At 46.7% G+C, this 17,478-nt stretch overlaps 1 protein-coding gene across 1 annotated transcript in view; it reads left to right on the forward strand.

Moving 5' to 3' along the window:
• DDR2 (discoidin domain receptor tyrosine kinase 2) overlaps window positions 1-17,478 on the forward strand; it is a 589,808-nt gene that overhangs the window by 168,484 nt on the left and 403,846 nt on the right. Inside the window, exon 4 of the mRNA XM_083156673.1 lies at window positions 4,682-4,913. Coding sequence (XP_083012799.1) covers window positions 4,682-4,913 — 232 coding nt within the window. The remainder of the gene's footprint in view (window positions 1-4,681; window positions 4,914-17,478) is intronic.

Here is a 17,478-nt window from a genome sequence, read left to right on the forward strand (position 1 = left end):
CACAAGCCGCAGGGTGAGTGATTGCATCAGAGTAATAGAGGGCAGGCTGTAAGATGAGGGATTGCGTCAGTGTGACAGAATGCAGGCTGCATGGTGAGGTATTGCATCAGTGTGATAGACCGCAGGCTGCAGGGGGAGGGTTGCGTCAGTGTGATGGAAAACAAGCCGCAGGGTGAGTGATTGCATCAGAGAGATAGAGGGCAGGCTGTAGGATGAGGGATTGCGTCAGTGTGACAGAATGCAGGCCGCACGGTGAGGGATTGCGTCAGTGTGATAGAACACAGGCTGCAGGGAGAGGGATTGCATCAGTGTGATAGAACGCAGGGTGAGGGACTGCGTCAGTGTGATAGAATGCCGGCCGCAGGGTGAGAGATTGCGTCAGTGTGATAGAACGCAGGCCGCAGAGTGAGGGATTGCATCAGTGTGATAGAATGCAGGCTGTAGGATGAGGGTTGCGTCAGTGTGATAGAACACAGGCCCCATAGGTGAGGGAGTGTGTCAGTGTGATATAGCGCAGGTTGTAGGGTGAGTGAGGGCATCAGTGTGATAGAACGCAGGCTGCAGGGTGAGGGAGTGTGTCAGTGTGATAGAACACAGGCCCCAGGGAGAGGGAGTGTGTCAGTGTGATAGAGTGCAGGCCATAGGGTGAGGAAGTGCGTCATTGTGATAGAGCGCAGGCCCTAGGGTTAGGTATTGCGTCAGTGTGATAGAACACAGGCCCCTGGGTGAGGGAGTGTGTCAGTGTGATATAGTGCAGGTTGTAGGGTAAGGGAGGGCATCAGTGTGATAGAACGCAGGCCGCAGGGAGAGGGATTGTGTCAGTGTGATAGAATGCAGGCCGCAGGGTGAGGTATTGCATCAGTGTGATAGAACGCAAGGTGAGGGATTACAAGGTGAGGGAGCACGGCAGTTTGATTGAGCGCAGGCTGCAGAAATATGGCTGCTTCCAGAAATTTCTCCCAGGCTAGTTTTCCATCCCAATCTAACCCTCCCTGTCTGCTCCGCAGCAATCCGGTAATGGGCACAGGGCACTTCCAGTATGTGTTCCAGCATAGGGGGTGGGGGCACGCAGAGATATCAGTGTATGGGGCCCCAAGAATTCTGTTGCCAGCCCGGCTTAGGAGGCAGTGGGCATCTAGTCTGAGACAAATAGTAGTGACAGATCTTCAGTAATTAGTCACATGGTGATATGGGTTATGTCCAATTAGCTGCAGTAAATTCCTGTATTTAAACTGATTCATCCATGGGTTATTCAAGTTAGTTGCTAAACTGGCAGTTATGGTTAACTATGATTCAGTCTCAGGCACCCAAAACCAGGGCCAAATAAACAATGGACCTAATGGAGCTTCATTTCCACGCCCACAGTTGAAATAGGCCTGCAGTGTCTGAGGCCCCACCCATTTCTGGCTCAATACAATCCCTGCCCCCTGCCACTGTGGATTGAATTCTGACTGACAATGCTGGCAGCGCAGTGGAAGGATTTCAGACCCTGTGCCGCATCCTCACTCACTGCAACCCCAACGCCTCCTCCGCACCACCTGACATCACAAAGGCGCCACCCTAGCATCACCGCTTCAATCCAGAATAATCCAGCCCCAGACTCCACAACAGGAGTCTCTAAACTGCTCCGTGAAGACAGCCTGCAGTGTCAGCATGTTGTATGAGTCTGACTATCCTCCTGAATAAGGTGAGATGTCAGACGTTCTAGGGGTGCTGTTGCTGCTACACAAATTACTCTTAAGGCGTGTAGTCTGAATATTATATTATTATTATAATTTTATTTATAAGGCGCCACAAGTGTTTCGCAGTGCCGTACAAAGGAACAATACAGGGAGACAAAGCTTGGCATAACATTGAATAAATAACAAAAATACAGTACAAATAAAGAGCGCCACAGATCAATACACATTACAGCTTAAATGTAAGTAGTGAGGACTCAATCAACATACAACTAGTGGCTTGATGCCAATGATAAAGAGGAGTATGCGGACAAAGATGGTCACTGAGTGTTGGAGTATAGGAGCGCTGTGAGTGAAATGTGAAGAGAAGAGGGCTTTGACAACAGGAGGGAAGAGGGCCCTGCTCAGAGGAGTTTACAATCTAGTAGGAAGGGGAGACAGACAGATTACAAGAGGTGCAAGCGAGTGGGTGGTGGTTAGATAGCAGGATGTAAACAGGCAATGGGTCGGAGAACCAGCTGGTTTATGCAGAGGAAGGGTACGCTTTGATGAATAGGTGAGTTTTCAGTGCCCGTTTGAAGCTTTGCAAGGTCAGGGAGAGTCTAATGGAGTGAGGGAGTGCGTTCCACTGAAGGGGTGCAGCACGGGCAAAGTCCTGTACTCTAGCATGGGAAGCAGTGATCAGGGTGGAGGAGAGACGACAGTCGTCAGCCGACCGTAGAGGGCGGGAGGGTGTATGAATGGAGATGAGGTGAGAGATATATGGAGCAATGGAATTCTCCATATTCACCATTATAGAATATATGTAGGCATATTTGAATATGAATGGATATATTATAAGGGCACGGTCGTGCCCTTATATGAAGGCTGAATCAAACAAACTGAATTTTCCCATAGGGAACTTTTGAGATGGGGGCATGGTGTTTGAGGTTCTACACCTCAAAAGTGACTGGACATACTGAGCTGAAATTTGGCATGGATGCATAGAATCGTCAACTGGTGCTGCATGCCAAATTTCACGGCAAAATAGTAAAAATGAGCAATTGGGAGTAATCTAAACTTCCAACTGTCAGTTTTTATCTGCCACCTCAGAAATGGCTTTTTGACACCATTTTACATTAAAGTTTATGAGGGGAAATTTGGGAAGGCATAACTCAGGGTAGAGGAAGAATTCAGACTTGGGGTTTGTTTTATTAGCTAGAGCTTGTCCCAGTGTAGGTCCTTTTGGGGTTAAGGTTTTTCAGATAGTTACAGGTTTTTTCTTAATTTTGTGAAATATGCCCCATTATAAAGATAGGCATTTCAACTTGTTTTGCAACGTCAGTTGGACATGTGGAGAGAGTGGGAAGCAGTCTCATGCAGGGGCTACACACACAGTGCAGTGGACACATGCTGGAGGAGACTGTAGGGGGGTGAAACACAGGGTGAAGCATACCTGCCTTCTTTCTATAACAGGGTGCAGGGGATTGTATAGGTGGTGACATGCAGGGTCTGTAGGGGGTCTTGTGACTGTAGGGGGTAACACACAGGGTGCAGGAGACTGTAGAGGGGTGACACACAGGGTCCAGGAGACTGTATATGTGGTGACATGCAAGGTCTGTGAAAGGTGGTGACAGAACCAGGGTGTAGTGACTGTAGGGGGTTACACACAGGGTGCAGAGGACAATATAGGTGGTGACACACAGGGTGCAGGGGAACGTATAGGTCAGTGATGGTTAACCTTTTCATCTTGGTGTATCCAAAATTGTAAAAAGGAGTAGCCTGCCTCGAGTCGTGTGTCACTTCAAGAAATATCAATAATTTTGTGATATTTGCAGCCATAATAAAGAATTATATTTCCCCATCGCATCAGCCCCACACTGTAGTGTCCCCATCGCACCAGCCCCACGCTATCCCCATCACACCTGCCTCATGCTGTCCCCCTCACACCAGACCCACACTGTAGTGTCCCCATCACACCAGCCCCACACTGTCCCCATCACACCATCCCCATACTGTAGTGCCCCATCACACCAGCCCCACATTGTAGTGTCCCCATCACACCAATCCCACACTGCCCCCATCACAACAGGCCCACATTGTTTCCAACGCACCTTGTCCCTCTGTCCCTTTTAGAACATATAATACAGCGTCAGCGTGCAGAGCAGAGCGGGCAGCAACTGCTGCAGCAGGGACTAAAGGACAAACATTTGAGCCAGCTGAGGTCTATGCAGACCCCGCTGCTGGCGCTGTACACTCACTAAGGCAGTCCCAGCTCCCAGGCCACTGGCACTCCATCTCCAGTGACCCCACCATCAGCATAGGTGTCTCCTGTTGGAAGGCGGGAAGGCTAGCTCTGCTTCCTCCAGCGGGCATGCAACACCCCCCTCTGTCCCCTTCCAGTTGGCGGCACAACATGCGTGCCGGCTTAGCCGCTTCCCTTGCACACGTCTGGTTTATCGATCTCTGCACACCGGTTGGTCAGATGTGAAAAAAATCTTTTGTCTGTCCTGGACAGAAGATTTCAGGCAAGAGCACATTTTGACGAAAGATGTATCTTAAGATCCTACTGTTCTTTTGCTAAATCATTTGATCATTCATGCAGCATGTAAAATCAGAAGATGCCTCAAAAGATCCCCGGGAGTGGGCATCTGATCGTAATATTTTCAAATTCTAGCCAATTTGGCGTAAAATCGGCCGATTGAACAAAAATTGTCAGATTGGCAAAAAATCGTTGTAGTGTGTGTGTGTGTGTGTGTGTGTGTGTGTGTTAGGGTTAGTTATGTGGTGAGTGACAGGATTTGCTTCTGTTTTTCCACATACTAAAATGAATTGGCCCTGGACCATAAACCATATATGGTGCATTCATTCTTATTTCATAACATGGCCATCAAATGTGTTGTAAAGTGTTTTTAATACAAGACTGAGGCAATTTCATGAACACTACTAAATGATGCTGCAGACAATGTTCAGAGATCCTGACTATAAATAAATTCTGGTTTATTGATCTTTTTCTGACATAGGCTGGATTTAGAAGAAGGAGATGGTGCTTGGTGTCCTGAGATGCCAGTAGACCCAGAAGAATTAACTGAGTTTCTGCAGATTGATTTACGAGTTCTTCATTTCATAACCTTGGTAGGCACTCAAGGTCGACATGCTGGAGGACATGGCAATGAGTTTGCTCAGATGTTTAAAATAAACTACAGTCGTGATGGCACTCGTTGGATCTCCTGGCGAAATCGCCATGGCAGCCAGGTACAGAATCTGATACTAAATAATTAACCAAAATAATTTACTCCTAAACTTTTAAACATGTAGGGTGAAATTTACTAAAGGAAATGTGTAAAAAAATAGGTGTATTTGTATTTAGAAATACACTTATTTTTGACATTTACTATCCCGAAAATACGACAATTCGTATTCGTATTGATGTGCTGTATTTTCAGGATAGTAAGGGGGAAATTTACTAAAGGAAATTTGTAAAAAATAGGTGTATTTGTATCCAGAAATACACTTATTTTTGACATTTACTATCCCGAAAATACGGCAATTCGTAGTTGTATTGATGTGCTATCAGTATGAATACGAATTGCCATATTTTCGGGATAGTAAATGTCAAAAATAAGTGTATTTCTGGATACAAATACACCTATTTTTTACAAATTTCCTTTAGTAAATTTCCCCCGTAATGTGTCAATCCAATTAGGTGTTAGCTGCGAGGTGCTGGGTGCATGTTAAACATCAAAGCTAGCATTGGGTGGAACTTTTTTGCCCCTGATTCAATATCTGATTGGATCAAAGATTTTCTAAGTATTAAAATTACAGTCGTTTTGTTGGACTTCGTTCAGTGTGGGGGAGGTACTAGAAGTCCAGTGAATTAAAATGACCTTTTTAGCTACGGTAATAAATATTGCTTGTAAAGAGCTAGGGAATTGACAGCGAGGTTCAAGATGTAAATTTTTGAAATGGAGAAACATACAAGATAGTAGGTCAGGGGATATCTTAAAGACATTGATAATAAAGGCAAACATCTTATACCAAAAATTTTAATAATGCCACATTTCCATATGCAGTGCATAAAGAAAGCAAAGGAATTATGTTATTTCTGGCATATTCCAGTTTCCTCAACTACCCAATATTGTCACTGAGCAGGGAAAATGTAGGCCTTATGAAGGAAACGGAATTGAATGAAGCAAGTGAGATAAGTTAGGTATCTCTGAATACATGGGGAGTAGAATATTTCTCCAGTGTTTGTCTAAAGTACAGTAAGTATAATTAGTTGGGTGTAAAGATGGTTTGTGCGATATAGTGTGAGGGTAGCAGATTTCAGGAGTGAATTTGGAGGACAGTGTCTGATCTAGAGAGGTTATGTAGTGGCGGGATTGGAGGTACATGAAAAACTGTAATCTGAGTATGTCATACTAATCTTGAAGATTTGCAAATGTGTAGATAATTCCTCCTGGGTTGAAAACTTTGGATATGAGTGAAAGGCCTTTGTTTCTCATGCAGCAGAAGAGAAAGTTAGACAAAGAGGAGGAAAAGGCAGGGTTGTCCCAGAGAGTGATGTATGGCGAGCTGGATCTCTTTTGAGATTTTTATTAATAGCAAGTCAGGCATATAGAGGGCGGGATGTACTAAAGGGAAAATGCTGTAAAACTGAGGTTTTACCACATTTTCCTATGTACCATTACCCATCCGCCCCGTCTCTGCCAGGCAGGGTATCGCCACCTCTGGGTGGAGATACCCTATAGAAGCCTATGGGCTTCTATAACCACCCACTGCCCGCTGTCCTCGTGACCCCCCCTCCCGTCCTCCATCGACACTGACAGCCGCCGGGATGTGACGGAGACCCCCCAACACCACATTACAGGTATCACGGGGGTCTCTGTCACCGCAACCCGATGCTAGCCGCATATGTTAGTACATATAAGGTAGCATCGTGGCGGCTGGGTGGAGAGGGGCGGCGATGTATATTAATACATCCCGCCCTAAGTGTCATGAAATAAAAAGGTTTCCAAGAATTAGTAAAAAGATGTTGTTTGGTCTAGTGTGGAGTAGAGCTGCCAGGGAAAACGGATGAAACAGAGTGTGGTCTAAGGAAGGAGACATTTAAGTATTAGTGTTTAACAGTTATTAAGAACCGCTGGCAATCCGCCAGCAAGAAGGTGCTCCATCTGACTGAGACGCATGTGCGTCTCACAGGGTTAGGGGGGAGTGCAGGGAGGGGGTGGGGACCCCGGGTGACCGCAGACAAGCCTGCAGATATAGATGGCGGCTGGCGGGGGATGGCGACTGGCGATTCTGCCGCCATCCCCTGCAAAGACAAGCTGGCTCCATCTGTACCTGAAGAAAACTGCCAGAGTGTAATAATGAAGCTTTCATTCCACCATTTGTTCTGAGAAGTTGTAGCTTAGCTAGAGAGATCCTGGCTTTGTTCCCTAACCAAACATTAGGGTTATTAAAAAGGTGCAGTCTGCGCTGTTATTTAGCTGCTTTAATTTTTTTGAAGTTACGAATAGGGTAGAAGAAAGCGCTTGTTCAAAATGATATAATTAATATATGTTCATGGCCACGAGTATGACAAATAAAACAATAATAAAAATGGAAAGAAGGGGATGTAGAAAAAATATTGAATAAAGAAAATCATATGTTTACAGCTCTTCTTTTGTGGAAATAGTATTGGGTTCAAATTAATGTTTACACTCTTTTTTGGAGTGGTGAATTCCCCAGTACCAGCGTAACTGTTAGGAGTCCCAGTGGACTGCAAGACTAATTGAAATATACTGTACATGCTGGAGTAAAAGACAATGGAGGCAGGATGGCTGTTGAAACACTGTATTAGCAAGATCGGGAACAGGAACAGGTCACGGGTCACAGGTACAGCAATCAGGAACAGGTACAGGTATCAGGTCACGGGTACAGGAATCAGGTCACAGGCAAGGTACAGCACTTCAGGCAAGGCTGAGAAAGCTATAACTGGCCCTGAGCTCAAGGCAAATGCAGCTTATTAAATCAGCACAGACCAATCGCTGCAGCACACAGAGACAGGCCCCTCAATTATCAATATGTGCTGCAGCTGGGAATGGCATACTGAGAACAGCCCAGTCCAGCTGATTACACCAGCTGAATCTGCTCTCAGAAACCACAGTTCTGCAGGCAGAACCCAACAGCAGCACCTCTGGCCACCCACAGGTACTGCAGACCAAGAAAGGACAGCAGCACCTCTGGCCACCCAGGGGTACTGCAAGCTGAATATAACAACAGCAGCACCTCTGGCAACCCAGAGGTACTGCAGACCAAACAAGACAAATGGCAGTCCTGACACTAACTATCCTTGCTATACAGAGGTGGTAATGTTCAGCTCTGCGGCTGGGTTACCTTTAGCCGTGGCTTCCTCTCTCTGTGCGGGTTGATGGACAGCGGGAGGTGCAGTGCCCCTACTGATGGAAATCAGCTTTTCAGCTGCGGTGTCAGTGTGTGCTGTGTGCCGCGGCTTCATCCATGTGTGTGACGGGGATCAGAGGGAGACTACTATGCCGGTGTCCCAGCGTGAGGTCTCTCTTTGTGGCTGTTGGTAGTGGTGGGGGGCTTCTCCGTTCCGCTCCAATGTGTTTCATGCCTTTAAGGCACTTTTTCAAGGATGCAATGAATTTTAAAATCTTGTTGTTTAAGGCCTGTCATCTTTTTTTTTTATGAAAAAAAAAAAACGTTATTAAAAACGGGGGTAAAAAGCGGAAGTTGTCATAAAAGTGGCAGAAAGCACATGGTAATGGCTGATATGGTTATGTTTGGGATGACTGATAGTGCACCTACAAAAATATAGTTATTCGGGGGCTCCTGCCTTTTACCCACATAACTGCTCACAGGGACCCCTCCTGATCCCCCACAGCACCCACGGGTAATCCCCAGCCCGGCGAGATCCTTCCGGTACCAGAGTGAGTGTGCTGCGGAGGCGGGGAGGGGAGAAATACCCACCCTGCCTCATGCTGCGGCCTCCATTTTTGCATGTGCCCACGGCGGGGCTCATAGCGGCTACCTCTGATGTGCCCCAGCCTGCTCCCCACCTGACACTATCTGCCCATACCTGTGGGTGCAGACTTGGAGCTGCGGGCACCCTGTGAGACTCTGTGTCTCTCCCTGTCCCGGCGCCTGTGGCGGCCATCTTGGAGGAGGCAGACTCGAAAAGTCTGCACAACTGCCGGCGCTGGCCTGCTGCTGAGTCCCCCACTGAGGTGGGGAACTAGGAGGAGATTGAGCGCTGTCTGGTCTGCAGCTATGTGGGTGCAGGGCTGCTTTAAATTTAGAACATCTGGCATTGGGAGCTACTGAGGCGGCCATCTTGGATGAGGCAGCCTGAACGACTGCAGCCTCTACAGGCCTGTCACCTCTCCTCCCTGCTACACCGAACACCCTCCTGCCCTACGACACCTCACCTGGTCCCTTCATAAAAGTGCTGAAGGTCTGGGTCTCTCCCACCTGACACCACAGCAAGAAAACAGTGACTGAAACACACCTCCTCACACCTAATTTGTTCCCGGGGGCACTGTGGGACAAGCCGACCGATCGGGGAGCCAGACGGATCGACGACAGACATGGCGGGTGGCCGTCTTCCCTCCCGCCCTGGCTATCTCTACACAGACACTACAGAGGTGACACAACCCTGGTCCCTGGAGGAGGATCATCTCAGCGGTGAGTCACAACATCCTTATATCTGTTCACCACAAAGCCCCCTGCTGAATACATTCTCGGATTGCTGCGGCTTGGGGCTCCTCCTACCCTGACTTAGCGGGCCACCCGTGGATCTTCTGAGCTGCCTGCAGTCCCACAATTGGTGTTTTTCACGTTTATGCTATAATCTAAATTCAGGTCCCGAGAACTTTTACTGCTGGCTTCTCCCATTCGCCATAGACATAGACCCCTCATATGATGTGATTTAAGGTCAGCATGCTCCCCCTCCCCCCCCCCCCCCCGCTCTTGGAAATTATATTAAGCCCAAGGAGACCTATTTCAAGACAACAAACCGAAAACCACTCAAACCTAATAGTTATTATGAGCAGGGTGAGCACGCGGACCAACAAAGGAGCACCACAGGATATATCCAAACATTTTCCACGTAAAGAGAAACCAGCGCCTGCTTCGCCACTGCCATCCTCATCACCCTCGCAAATGAAGGACCCCAAAGACCTCCATCTACCAAAGAAGATATCCAATCTATCCAAAATATGATAATGGACCTAAAGAACTCTTTCACTTCAGCTCTTCAGTTAGCCATAGGAGAAATAAAATCGGACATATCCGCCTTAGAATCCTGTACCACATCGGTAGAAATACAGTTAGAAAAACATCTAAAATTTCAGATCAAAGTAGGTGAAGATATGTATCATCTGTACGGTGAACTGGACTTTCTTAAAGAGAAACTTGAAGATTGTGAAAATCGCCAAAGACGGAACAACCTACAAATTCGCAATATCCCGGAAACGGTAACTACACCAGAACTTGAACCGTACCTCAAACGGCTCATCATCTCTTTAGTACCATTTCTAACTGAGCCGGTGATCGAAATAGAGAGGGTACATCGCGCATTAAGACCTAAACCAAAGGACTCATAACCACCCAGGGACGTCATACTGCGGTTCCTCTCCTTTAAAATTAAAAATAACATCACAATGGCAAGCAGAAACTCCTCATCGATCTTATTCAAGGGAGCTCGCATCCAGATCTACCAGGATTTGTCCCCAGTGACTATCGCTAAAAGACGAGATCTACGTATTGTCACCTCCATGCTACGAGACAATGGATACAAATATCGCTGGGGTTTCCCCTTTCGTTTAATAGTGGACATTGAGGGAAAGGTTCAAACCATCCATTCACCTGAGGAAGGGCACCGCCTATTACGTAAACTCCAGCTGGTACCTCCGTCTGGAACTGATCCAGCAACATCTAAAGCTTCATCCCCAGGATGATCCTTCTCTCATCGGATCGTTCCCCATCCATTTCTGTTAAAACCAGTCCGCTTGTATAACAATTTTTTTTTCCTATGCTGCATAACATCGGACTTCTCCTGGGTATGGTACAAACTTGAACATTTACTGTTATGGTTTATTCTCTAGATAAACTCTCTTTACACACTCTAAAATTCAGTTTTGAGATGTTAATACTATGTTTTGGGTTTCCATTTTCGCGGCCCTGCCTGGTCTGATGGACGCATTTTATGTGGCACCTTGTGGTAGATACAATCAAAGGAGTTACTATTTAACGCTCCGTGTCTGCATCCCGTCAGCGCCGTGACCCCCGTTACACTTCTTTACTTGTTGGGTCTCTGTTTGGAGTTAAGTATTATCTACTTACTTATGTTTAAAATCAATGGTGGGGGGCGGGGGAGCCAAGCCTCTCTGGCGGGCCACCCTCCTCCATTCATTGGGATAACTGTTGTGCTTTTACCGGTTGGGATTAAAAACCCTTCGGGACTTTGATAATTTACCTATTTCCCACCAGTGAGCTCAGTTTGGTATAGAGCTCAACCTAAACTCTGTTCCACTTGTATCTTGCCTTTGCAGTGTGTATCCATAAATGTTAAAGGCCTTAACACACCTCAGAAATGCTCCCACTTGCACAGATCACTAAAGCCCTTAAGAAGCGATGTAGTATTCCTACAAGAAACACACTTAAAAGGTAGCTCTCACCCTTCCCTGACATCTAAATTTTCCCCTCTAGCATGGTACTCTAATAATTCAACTAACCGATGTGGTGTAGCTACTCTCAATAGAAATTCTATCCCCTTCCAATTTGAAGATTCTAAATGTGATAGTGAGGGTCGATATCTTAGAATTAGAGGCAAATTTGGACATGAAGAGGATACACTGGCCAACATATACGCCCCTAACACTGGCCAAGCTAAATTCTTTAGGAAATTTTTCCGGGTACTTGAAATGTATAGGCGATGAGAGACGCTTATAGGAGGGGATTTTAACATGGTTCTCACCCCTATGGATAAATCTGGCCCTGTACAGGGTAACCAAATCCCAAACTCAACCACCTTACATAACTGCATTGCTGGGGCAGATCTGTATGATATATGGAGATATCTTCATCCCACTACCATAGTCTATACTTTTTTCTCTAAACCACATTATGTTTATTCACGTTTAGATATGTTTCTGGGTTGCTCCTCTTTATCCCAGTCTGCCCAGAGCACCTCAAAAGTCCCCCTTACATGGACTGACCACTCTGCATTAGTCACTTCCTTCTATATATATATGAACTCTCCACCTGTAAACCTTCATGGAGACTCAACGAAACGGTTGAAGATCCCTCAATTTCAAGAGTTAATTAAAACTAATATTTAGGAGTATTTTGCTCATAATCTACAGGACGACTGCAGTGAATCAACAATTTGGGAAGCCCATAAGGCAGTCATTAGGGGGACCATCATTCAATATTTATCTAGACGGAAAAAGAGCATAAAAGCGTATTCAAGCTCTCAATGCATCCTTAACAGAACTATATAGGGAACATAAACGCACCCACTCCCAGCAAGTCCTGATGAAACTTTCAAACACACAAGCCGAATTACAATCCCTCAGCGGAAAAAGTTGAATGCTCTTTACGCTGGGCCTATCAATCGTTCTATGACAAAAGTAACAAGGCCCACACCCTTCTGGCTAACAAATTGCACGCGAAAAAAGCAAACCAAGCAATACATTCTATTAAAGACTCCTCAGGTAACCCGACATTTGACCCTAAAAAAATTAACAATAATTTCTTAGACTACTATAAAGCTTTATATAACCTGGAGACCCCTCCAGATCCCGCAAACCAAATTCATAAGATCCGTCAATACCTAGATTCATGTGCCCTCCCCCACTTAGATGACTCAGCAAACTCGGTTTTAAATGCCGATATTACATCAGAAGAACTGAAGGCGGCCCTGAAATCCCAAAAATCGTCTAAAGCTCCTGGCCCCGACGGTTATCCGATGATCTATTATAAGACCTTTGCACCACAACTCATTTTGCACATGGTCTCCCTTGTCAACAAAATCATGAAGGGAGCCCCTTTCCACAAAGATTCAATGAATTCCCGTATTATTGTCATCCCGAAACCCGACAGGGTTTTCTAACTACAACAACAAGAACTATCTTGTTCTAACTACAGGCCCATCTCACTCATTAATACAGATCTTAAGCTTTTTGCTAAGATTCTGGCCTCTCTTTTAAATTCACTTTTGGCCTCGCTGATAGACCCAGATCAAGTAGGATTCATCCCGGCAGACAGGCTTCTGATAATACTAGGCGCACTATCTACCTGATACACCACATAATTTCTTCCAAAATTCTACTAGTCGCCTTAGCACTCAACGCCGAAAAGGTGTTTTACCGTATCTCTTGGCCCTTTCTATTTACAACGCTCTCCACCTTTGGCCTTTAAGGTAACTTTATCACGGCCATTAAAGCCCTTTACTCGCAGCCCTCATCGACAGTAGCGACTAACGGTCTCAATTCCTCACGGTTTCAGTTGAATAGTGGCACACGCCAAGGCTGTCCCCTTTCACCCCTAAGTTTCGCCATTTGAATTAAGCCCCTCGCAGCTCTTATTCGTTCTAACATCGACATAGGAGGTATCACTATCGGACAAAATCCATACAAGATATCGCTGTTTGCGGACGACGTTCTTTTGACCCTTTACAATCCGCTGATATCTCTTCCCAATCTCCAACCAGAACTTAGTCTATATGGTTCTCTCTCAGGCTACAGAGTTAACCATACCAAATCGGAAGCGATGGCGTTCAATATTCCGCCCCAAACATATGCTTCCCTCACCTCATCATTGCCCTTCCTTTGGAGACCACAGTCCATTAAATATCTCGGCATAAATATTACAAAAACCTATTCCGCTCTCTACAATTCTAATTTTGACCCTATTATTAAGGTACTTACACAAAATATGAACAACTGGAACCGATTATACATTTCCTGGATTGGCAGAATAAACACCCGCAAAATGAACCTACTCCCACGCATTCTATACTTGTTCCAAACAATAAAAAGGGGGGTTTTCTGAAGGTGTTGTGTGGTTTTGGGGGGCCACTCACAGCCGACAGATTCTGGCGCTTAGTATTTGGTATGATATAAAATATTTAATTGACATATAGGCCGATATGTAATAGGGTGCGATTTTTGGACTAGTCCAAAAATCGCACCATATCGCACAAAATCGCACCTTTCCAAATCGCATTTTTTGCCGCAAATTCGCATATGTAATGAGGTGCGAATTAATGGGAAAAAAGTGCGATGTGGTGCGATTTCGGGCGAGTTTTAGTAATGAAAATGTGCGATTTTCAGTCATGAAAATCGGCACATTTTCAGTACTGTGCGCTGTGTTGTAAAAAAAAATAAAAAAAAAAACCGGTGTTGGTATCATAAAATCAAAGGAACAATCAAGTTGGGGTTCCCTGGATTTTATAAAACCAGCACCAGGCTCAAGGTCCGGCGCTGGTTCCCAAAATACGGGGGACAAAATGACTAGGGGTCCCCCGTATTTTAAGAACCAGCACCGGACACAACCAGCCAGCAGGGTAATGCCACAGCCGGGGGAAACTTATTATATAAGCTCCCGCGGCCAAAGCATTAACCCCCTGGCTGGTCAGCATGGGCAGGGGTCCTGGGGAAGTGGGGACCCCCCCAAATGAAGGGGTCCCCCCCTCCAGGACTTACCAGCCCATGCTGATAGTCCGGGGCTGTCCCCGATGCCCCTGGGCGGTGGGCATCGGGCTGATGACTTGTGTAAAAAAAAGAATTAAAACTATTGTTTTACACTGGCGAACTATGAGTCCCAGCAAGCCTACCCTGCATGCTGGGACTTGGGGAACCACAAGTCCCAGCATGCGGGGCATTAAAGGGCCCGCTGGCACTTGTAGTTCTGCAGTGAAAAAAATAGTGCACAAAATCACACTGACACCCTGTAAAATAAAACTTTAATACACACAAAACACACACACACTGATACTTACCTACCTTGAGCCCGTAGGTCGGTCCCTGGATCCTGGGTCCGTCCTCCGGGGCTCCAGGGCAGAAGAGTCCGGTTCCGGGGCCTTAGTCCTGGTTCCGGGGCTGGTCCTGGGGTTCCGGGGCTCCTGGGCTGCAGAATCCGGGGTCCGGGATCCGTGGTAGTCCCCAGGGGTACCTAAGGAGGCAAATCCAACTCACCTGCTCCCCGGCGGCGACCTCCGGTGACAGCGCTGCTCCACACTGGTACCCGGCTTGCAGGACTTTGACCGGCGCTGAGATGTTTCCTCCTCGCCGTCTCTGCACAGAATGATTTCTTGGCCAATCAGGAGCCGAGAAAGTCGGCTCCTGATTGGCCAGAAATCATTCTGAATACAGACGCCGAGGAAGTAACATCTCTGCTCTAGATGCGCTGAGATGTTACTTCCTCGGCGTCTGTATTCAGAATGATTTCTGGCCAATCAGGAGCCGACTTTTTTGGCTCCTGATTGGCCAAGAAATCATTCTGTGCAGAGACGGCGAGGAGGAAACATCTCAGCGCCGGTCAAAGTCCTGCAAGCCGGGTACCAGTGTGGAGCAGCGCTGTCACCGGAGGTCGCCGCCGGGGAGCAGGTGAGTTGGATTTGCCTCCTTAGGTACCCCTGGGGACTACCACAGATCCCGGACCCCGGATTCTGTAGCCCAGGAGCCCCGGAACCCCAGGACCAGCCCCGGAACCAGGACCAAGGCCCCGGAAACGGACTCTTCTGCCCTGGAGCCCCGGAGGACGGACCCAGGATCCAGGGACCGACCTACGGGCTCAAGGTAGGTAAGTATCAGTGTGTGTGTGTTTTGTGTGTATTAAAGTTTTATTTTACAGGGTGTCAGTGTGATTTTGTGCACTATTTTTTTCACTGCAGAACTACAAGTGCCAGCGGGCCCTTTAATGCCCCGCATGCTGGGACTTGTGGTTCCCCAAGTCCCAGCATGCGGGGTAGGCTTGCTGGGACTCATAGTTCGCCAGTGTAAAACAATAGTTTTAATTCTTTTTTTTACACAAGTCATCAGCCCGATGCCCACCGCCCAGGGGCATCGGGGACAGCCCCGGACTATCAGCATGGGCTGGTAAGTCCTGGAGGGGGGGACCCCTTCATTTGGGGGGGTCCCCACTTCCCCAGGACCCCTGCCCATGCTGACCAGCCAGGGGGTTAATGCTTTGGCCGCGGGAGCTTATATAATAAGTTTCCCCCGGCTGTGGCATTACCCTGCTGGCTGGTTGTGTCCGGTGCTGGTTCTTAAAATACGGGGGACTCCTAGTCATTTTGTCCCCCGTATTTTGGGAACCAGCGCCGGACCTTGAGCCTGGTGCTGGTTTTATAAAATCCAGGGAACCCCAACTTGATTGTTCCTTTGATTTTATGATACCAGCACCGGCTTTTTGAGCCCGGGGCTGGTAATGCTTAGGAGGGGGACCGCACGCCAGTTTTTTATTTAAATTTCTTTTTTAACTATTTTTTTACAGCAGAAGCATGCACAGATCTCAATGATCTGTGCATGTTTCTGCCTAAATCGCCAATCAGAAGCTGGTCTATTTTTTTTGCGATTTTTTTTAAGCTCCCATATGCGACTTTAGAACTCGCATCCTATTACATATGCGAGTTCTATAGTTTACTATGGGAAAACATCTGGATGCGATTTTCAGTGTGCCTGAAAATCGCATCTTTAAAATGTGCGATTTCGCGGTAAAAAATGCGATTTTTACCGCGACTCGCATCCTATTACATGTGCGATTTTTAGAAAAAATGCGATTTTGGTCAATTTTGACACAAAATCGCAAAAGTCTAAAAAACGCACCCTATTACATATCGGCCATATTGTACCACCGCTGCTGCAGATGAAAACCTTTTAACACCTTGCGCTGCTGAGTGGGTGTGTACTCTGAGAAAATACCTCTAAACAAAATGAACACCGGACACACCATACGAAATAATATATTTATATGGATTGCATAGAATTCGTTATTTAATAATTACAATATACTAAAATTAGATACAAATTGTACAATATAACAATTAAGAGATCTATACATAAAAACTTTATCATGCACCAATAATGTTTGACAATCACGTCAAATGTAGTAGTCTCCGTGAATTAAGTAGGTTGAATTTGGGGGTAAGTAGCAGCCAGTGAGCAATTAATGGGGGTAAACTTGTTAAACCAAACCGGTTAGTGGGAGTCAGTGGAAAACCCAAGGGTATGCACAAATGCCATTTAGCATGTAAGCTGAACACACATAAGATAGTCAGTGGCAGTAGTACAGTCTCATGGCAAAGATAATCTCACCCTTTGTAAGGTTGATTGTGGATTTGGTTTAGAAGCTGGGGAGCCAGATGGTCCGGTGGCTCAACCCCCCAAGCAGTAGCGGTAACCCGAAAGGAGAGCTCAGATCGGCAGGATCAATGCGGCCAGAGGCTTGGTGGCCCGCTCGGTTAGTGCGTCTGCTGGCGTGGTTGCAAAGCTGATGGTAAGCTGGGCTTGCTGGATGAAATAGCGGGGACGGGCAGGTGGCTGCATATCGGAGGCTGAGAAATGCAGCCAACAGCTGATCGAACAGCAGCTGGGATCACGGAGATTGTAGACGTGATGTCATGGAGCGGAAGTGACGGATGTCAACGGGGTCTACAACAACTAGGTCGACAAGCATTGGGTCGACACCACTAGGTAGACATGCAGCAAGGTTGACATGGGTCAAGGTCGACATGGATCTAGGTCGACATGACATTAGGTTGACACAAGCATTATGTCGACATGGGCTAGGTCGACAGTTAAAAAGTTGA

This window comes from Crinia signifera, chromosome 8 (genome assembly GCF_055691185.1).
Source record: "Crinia signifera chromosome 8, ASM5569118v1, whole genome shotgun sequence".
Taxonomy (NCBI): domain Eukaryota; kingdom Metazoa; phylum Chordata; class Amphibia; order Anura; family Myobatrachidae; genus Crinia; species Crinia signifera.